Below are 7,571 nucleotides of genomic sequence, written 5' to 3' on the forward strand. Positions count from 1 at the left end.
TTCTTCTTCTAACAGTTTACCATGCTTCTCTTCCTTTCCCCTCTCTCCCCATAAAAAAAAAAGTCTAGAAATTTTAATTGCATCAGAATCTATTTTTGTCTGTTAAGCTAATAAATCACTATTTCTCCTCAATAAACATTGATGATTTAACTGACAGTTTATTTTAAAAATAGATCAAGCATTTGGTCATGCAAGTGCTGTATTTTATCCCTAATGGAAATAATTACACTTACTTAAATGCTTGAAGAAGCAAGGAGGAAATAAAATAGCCATCTATTTTATCCAGAGGTCTACCCAGAGTCTTTACCAGAAAACAAAAGGCTTTACACTGTGGTGCTATAAAAGCTGAAAAACAAATGTTCCATTCACCGTTGTCCTTGACCATTAACAAAGGGACAGGTTTTAGGATTTATGGTAGTAGCAGGTACTGCAGTGACAATCTGTATGGTTCTCTATCTTCACATTGTCCTTAAGGGTAATCTTAAAAAAAGAAAACACACACATATAACAAATAATTAGGATTAGCTGCACAGTAAAAACAACATTGTCAAGTAAAATGTATCTGAAAACTTTTTAACTACAAAGTACACAGGCCCTTTGGGGTACATGTACTAGAATGACCTCAACATCAACCCATGAAGCTGCACCATTGCTGTTTCTGGAGCTGTAATGTGAAGGTTTTCAGTAGAGACATGCATAGTGAATAATTTGCTGTTCTTTAACATGGACACTCCTTAAATTGTCTAATTTTCCAAAAGTGTCAAGTAACCAATCTATAAAAAATGAAAAAATATCCTTGAAATAGATTGCATGAGAATTATAAAAACAAAGGCAGCAAACACAAGAATCACCTTTATATTTAATTACCACCAAATTCTAGCTGCTGCCTCAGGGCAAGTATAGCATTGTCAATGTAGACTAAGATCTATGTTCTCCTCAGGTGAAGAGCCAGGACTGGTTCAGCATAAAGTCAGGTATCTGGCTCTCATCACAACCAGTGGAGACTTCACTGCACCCCCTGAGCTGTCACTTGCCATTTAAGGGGTCAGAGGGGATCTCACCAAGCCTCCAGCTGTCACTCTAGAAACACTTTCATGGTTCCTATGTCTGCCAGCCATATCCATATGGCTTAAGTACCCTAAGGTATTTCAAATGCACCAAATCTGTGAGTGGGTCACTCAGCTGAACCTCTAGTTGACACATTGAATGAGCTTGGTTTAGGTCACTATAGGATAGATACCTTAGCTTGCTTCAGCTAGCTCACCATTTATTACATAAAATGTAAGGTTTCTTCACTTGGACTAAAATCATTCCCAAAATAATCAGATTTAGAAGAATCTCTAAAAGAACCTTCCACATAATGTTAAATGGCCACAGTACTTGTACACATTTACAGTTTCATCTTGGTTATACTATTAAAAAGTAGAACACCATCTCAATTAATCTAACGAGCACAGATGGTTTCTTTGGTCCATCATTCCCACATATGCAATTGATAGTATCGATCAGACACCTTCCTGGAGAACTCCTGTCTATGCAGGAAAGACACAAGGCAATTGACTTATTAAAATCAAATACACACTGCCTAGCATTTTAGGGGAGGGTGCACACCCAGGAGAGTTGAAAATAGTGGGACAAGTCCATCACCAGAGCTGCAGGTGTCATGAGGAAAAGCAGTTTCATAGAATTCAGTGGAACTGCACCAGTTTCCTCATCCCAGCTGAATATCACACTTCCTACTGGTTGTTGCTTTAATTTCTTCTTAAGAAATAAGAAAGAACCAAGGTACAAAGGGCATAAATACTGAGGATTCTTCCCTTAAACTGTTCTGCAATATCCTCCAGTAAAACCATATTCTTTACTATTCACTGCTTCAGCTTAATATTGCATTCTAAAAGAAGGTTAATTAGACCTCATTCTCACCCTCACCTTGGTAAAAGCCTTTGCTACGCAGCATGTTGCCTCTGATGTAATGTTCTTTGGAACCAGCATGGTCTTCTTGGACCTCATTGGAGTGGGATAGGCACGGGAGAAACAGCACCCAGTGCACTGGTAAATGGGTGCTCCTGGCTTGGAAAAGAATCTGTTCTCCCCTAGTTTGCACTCAGGACAACCTGCAAGAGAAATAAGAAGAAGAGAATTTAACTTGGTTTCCAGCTGCATTTTCATTTTCAAAAAGAAAGGGAAAGTGCAGGCCATAAGAGGAAGCACAAGCCACATTCTGCTGCTTGATGTCTGCAGAACAGATAAGCACAGCCACCAAAGTTCTCCTCTACAGGTTTTTTCAACTCTTCAACATAAACCAGCTGTAAAACTAGGCTGTGGCTTTTTAGGTAAACCACAAGCACTACTGGATCTTTTCTTTCTGGTTTTCTTTTCAATTTTGTTGATAATTGTGGAGGTTTGTTTCTGTCTACAGCACTAGCTAGCCCTAGAAAACTTCCTACTAGCTGTAGAAAGTTAAAAGCACCAGCAGGATTTCTAGTGCTTCTTAAACATTGCCTGTTTTCAGGTAAGATTCTGTTATTGAGAGCTTTTAAAATGTTTGGTGGCACTGAGATTTTTGTACATCACAATTTTTTGTGTTTTATTTGAGGCTAAATAAAAAACTCTGCAACTTCCAAAGTACCCTTAAAATCTGTGTCTTTCATAGAATGCTACACCACTGGCATCCCATATTCTGGGATCTACACAGGAAAAATATTCTCCATATTATGAGGAGAAGCTGTGGTTCTGCTGTTCCTAATGTTACATTGACATTTAGATTGCAGGAGTACAAAAACCAAATATTTCTGTTTAATAGTGTTTCAAGGATTAAGGTTACCCACATCAACTTGAGAACATAGTCATCTGGGACATGGTTGACCTGGAGCAATTAAATTTAGGGAAGAAATAGGAAGCATGCTCATAGTGAAATGATCTTGATTTATTATACCCTCATTGTCAATATAGGCAACTGAATGATAAAATTTATGACTACATTTATAAAATGTAAACATTTAATTAATACTCTCTATAATTGTTCTATTTCTGAATGCTGAATGCAGCTTACCCTGCATGAGAAATTCTCCATCTGGGAAAGTATGAAGAAGATGTAGAAATACAGACAAAATAGTCAACGTGACAGCTGCATACTTCCCATAGCAATCCATGATCTGTCTAGAAATACAAATACACACATTTTTGAAGGCTGAGACCAAGGCCAAGAACATGGCCCCTGCTTGATGGGGGACACTAAAGTGGAAAGAAACAAAGTTTATGAGCAAAGCTGATATGCAGTGCTTTCCAGTGTAATGAAGGCAGTGGAAACAAACATCTTCCTAATTAAGACAGAAAAAAAAAAAAAAAACCAACAGAAGAAAGAGAATGAAGCCCAGCTAAGCAGGCTGAGAGGCTGATAATGTGGTAATTGCCAGGTGGCAAGGCTGAGTGCTGAGTACAAGTAACTTCACCTTCTCCCACCTGCCCAGTGAGTCAGTTTATGCTGGCAGGAAACAGAAGATAAAGGAAGTAAAAGCAGCCAATAACGATCAGGAAGAAAAAACATTGGCAGCAATTTTGGAAGCACTAGAAATAAGCATTTACAAGAGGTATCCAAAAGCCAGCTCAGTGTGGGCATGTAGGTATGTATGCATATGGGCTCCATGCAACCTGTGGGGTTTTTGTCTCTGCTTGGACTTTTCCTGAAAGTTTTGGAAGCATTGAACATGGTTGTCAGGTTCCTGAGAAGCAGCTGCCAGTCCTGTTCCTTCAACGAGAGTAAGCTGTGTCTGCAGGAGAAACATGGTCCTTCACACTGTTTAGATCCACCACCTCTTATGGTCCTGCCAAATATTTTGGGAACTGAACTGAGCTCAACAGCATCTAAGGAGCCACACAGAGCGGATTAGCTGGAACTCTCCCTCTGGAAAATAATGCGCTTTTTTAAGGGTTGTTTTCTCTATATCCTCTTTCCAATCCCTTAGAGGGAGTCACTGTTGGCAGACTTGCCTGCACTGGAACACAATTCCACTGCTCAGTGTTAAACTCTGCTCCATCCAAGTGAACATTCCCCAGAGTGCAAGAAGAAGCTGGAGGGTTTCATGCACCAGCAGAAGACAGACTTTTCCAAATGATTTGTTTATACATCATCCTGAGCCTTTTGATACTCTGGATGGTTCAATGGCTCCAATAAGAGAAGCCAGCCACAGGAATAAAACCACAGCCCTAGACAGATTATGTTTAATGGTTTTTGTTGAAGGCACTGTGGCACCTTTCACCCTAATTTTTCCGAGAAGACATAATGTTATAATTTGATACCTTGTAATGGCTCGAGGGAATCCCAGAGGGATGTTTTTTACATTATATTAACCAAAAGGGGAATTGAAATTGCAGTTTTGAACTTCCTCTATTGAGTCAGATTGTCAGGCTCATACCAAAACCACCAGAGAGACCTGTCAATAAACCACAGATGTGATCCTCTCTACTTTTCCAGAGCTATGGCTGTTCTGTCTGATGGTCTTACTTAAATTTTCTGACTGTGCCCATTCTGTTCACCCAGTTAATGTTCTCATCACTCATTTCATCTCACCATCAAATCTAAGGAAGCTTCTACTTTGTTCTCTTAAATATTATCTTTCTTAAGCTACTGGAACAATATAAAACGCTTAAATTTCAGGAGCTCTTTGGAAAGATGGCAATTTTGAATCTTTCCCAGCAGGTAAGTTCTCACCTCGCTATTTACAGTATCTTGTTTTTTTCTGTTAAAGACCCTAAAAGATGTGCTAATACCGCAGGTTGTGTAATGTTTGATATTTAACAGCAATTGCCACCATTGAGCAGGAGATAAACACAAAGTTACTAGTGAAGAAGTTTGGGACCCAATCCAAAATCAAAAATTATCAATGTATAGCTGCAATCTAATTCTAGAACTTCATTTTCTCTTAATTACAAAGTAAGCTTAACGCTAAGCATTGATGTTTTAGTCCCAAAGCAACTTTAAGTCAATGTTCAAAGCAAAAAACTTTGACAGAGTGGAAGGAGAAGGAAATTTTTGGAAAAGAAGAGAAAGAGAATGTCAAAGCATATGCAGTTGCTCCTCTATAACAGTAATGAAACAATAAAAATATATTACCTCCCTTGTTCGACAAGAATAAATCAGAGAAACTGCAGGATGGTGTTTGAAGATGAGCTGTCCTTAACACTTGGAGATAAGTTCCCAAAACTGATGTATGGAAAAGTTGCATCTTTCTTTTATACCAGTAAAAGCTAGATCATATTCCTCGCCCACATCTAAGCCATTGGATCAACTGTACATTTTCTCTAATGACTGAACATCACTTTATGTAATTACCAGCCCACCATGCTGATCTTATCTTCAACCTGACTTTCATAAGGATTATTTTTTTTCTTCTTATATAATGAAAAAAGGTCAGATTGAGAGCACAGAGTCAGTGCTGTATCAGTTTCCTGGGGAACTCAAACACCATTTTTTGCTGCAGTTTTGAGTGAACAGAAGCTGATTTTCAAAAAACAGAAAGTTACTAATGGTTTCTAAAACTTCATTTTAAACTGGGGAATATTATTTAAAAAAAAAATCCTATAGAAATGGCATTGGTTTAGCAGAGAATAAAAAATAGAGCAACAGTGATCAATACAAATATTTAGAAAAAATGTTAGTTTGTAAATTCACCATTGAATGTAATGCCCAGACAATGAATAAGCATAGAAGGAAGAAGATCAGCTTTAGAAGGATGTAGAAGGATCACCTTTATTAAGGTAAAATTTCTGGTAGGATCTTAGGGTTTTTTTAGAATAAAGCTAATGCAATGGAAGCACCTCTGCAAACTGCATCAGAGTGCAGCTTAGAGACTTGTAAGTCCTCAATTTCAAGTGAGAGAGTGCGTCGATGCCGGGTCCTACCCTGCCTTCTGGCACCGAGGCCAAGCGGTCCAGCAGAGCCCGCACCCATTGGGTGTTTCCCTTCCTCTTCTCCAGGGGGAGGCCAGCATTCTAACACCTTTTGGGAACAGCCCCTGGCAAGGCAGACAGCTTTGAGTGGGTGCTCAGGACTCTGCTGGCTTTCCAAGTCCTGGAGAGTTGAGGGACGCTCACTTCAGAAGTAAAACTGCAGAAGTTAAGTGCCTAAACCCCTGTTACCCACTCTGGATTGCCCTTACAGACAATGGAGAGAAATAGTTCTAAACATCTATTTCAGTACAAGATTATGCCACTTTCACCGTGTGTTTATTTTTCATCATTGAGAGCCCAGGGTAGATACCTTGGACTGCTCACTGTCCTACCCAGAGAGATTTACAAACGCTTTATAGCTTCAAAAGAATTCTTAAACATACAAAGGCTTTAAACGACCTTTTAAGTGCCTGCTTTGTGTCACACACTGATGGAGATGGGATATTGAAAGAGACCCCCTGCAGCTTCTTGTGTTCTTATGAAAATGAGGCTTTTATCAGCAAAACAGTCTCTCACAAAATGTTTATTGTATAGTTGGATTTGGTGAATTGCACCTCTGTAGATTTCTGCTCCTCCGTATCCTTCTCCCTTGCCCTGACTCTCTTTTTAATAACAGCAACACCCCCAAACTCCATTTGCTATTTCAGACACATTTATCGCAACCTTTATCACCTCTGCCTTCACTAACAACCTCATCTGCTCCAAGGTGTCAGACACCTCTTTCTCTTCCATTTGTTCAACTCATCACTGTAACCAAGTTAAACTCAAAACAATTGTCCCCAGCCTACACTTGGCTTGAAATTGGCTCCTGTTTCACAACTGAAGACGGATTTCTGCACCTGGAAGTCTGTCTGTTTTTTTCAAAAATGTGTGCTGGTCAAATAAAAGATAAATTAAAAAAAAAAAAAAAAAAGTCTGTCTCCCGCAATTTTTGCTTCATTTAATAACAAAAGCATACCATTGAAATCTGAGAGCTATTGGTAAACATAGTTTATTGAGAAGCACTTCCCTGGAAGACATGAGCTTAATATTTCTTGTCATTCAGAGCAAATTGATGAAAATTGCTGAAGTTTATAGACTGCCTCTGCCTTGCCCATCTCATACTCACCTCAGCTTGCAGTCCTTTGGGAAAGCCAGGATGGCTTGCAATGCTTCACAAAAGCTAGAAAACAGTCTTCATAACAATAAAAAAAAGAGTAAACTTTGTATATTTGATACTTACTTACTATGTATTTGTAGCAAATAACCTGCTAGTAAAAAGCTATGCAAAACGTTTATTTTATTAGAAGGATTCAAGCACAGTGACAATGTTATCCCCACAGCGAAAAAGAAAAATAAAAGTGCCCACAACCTGCTATTCTTTTCCTATCAGAATGAATTAGGAAAAAAAATCTTCTGAAATCAATGGAATTACATTGGTATAAAAGATAGTTTAAAAAAAGCTCCTATATTTATTAAGAGGATTTCTGACTTCAGCTGCTCCAAAGCTCCAACTAAAAATACTTGGTCAAATCTGTCTTAATGTGTGACTGAATGAGAAATGAGAGAATGTGGCTCACTGTTTTGGAAAGGGAGAGGGCGCCTTTTAGTTTATTAAATCTCACAAGTATTTTTGCCACATT

At 38.6% G+C, this 7,571-nt stretch overlaps 1 protein-coding gene across 1 annotated transcript; it reads right to left on the reverse strand.

Annotated features, from left to right (window-relative positions):
- Positions 1-402: 402 nt before the first annotated feature.
- Positions 403-3,152, reverse strand: CGA (glycoprotein hormones, alpha polypeptide; the record flags this gene model as incomplete). The annotated part of the gene is made up of 3 exons (XM_079298681.1): positions 403-480; positions 1,930-2,114; positions 3,053-3,152. 3 exons carry the CDS (start codon positions 3,150-3,152, stop codon positions 403-405), a joined length of 363 nt encoding a protein of 120 aa, XP_079154807.1.
- Between the last annotated feature and the right edge of the window lie 4,419 nt (positions 3,153-7,571).

The sequence above is a fragment of the Erithacus rubecula genome, assembly GCF_903797595.1.
Source record: "Erithacus rubecula genome assembly, chromosome: 2".
NCBI lineage: Eukaryota > Metazoa > Chordata > Aves > Passeriformes > Muscicapidae > Erithacus > Erithacus rubecula.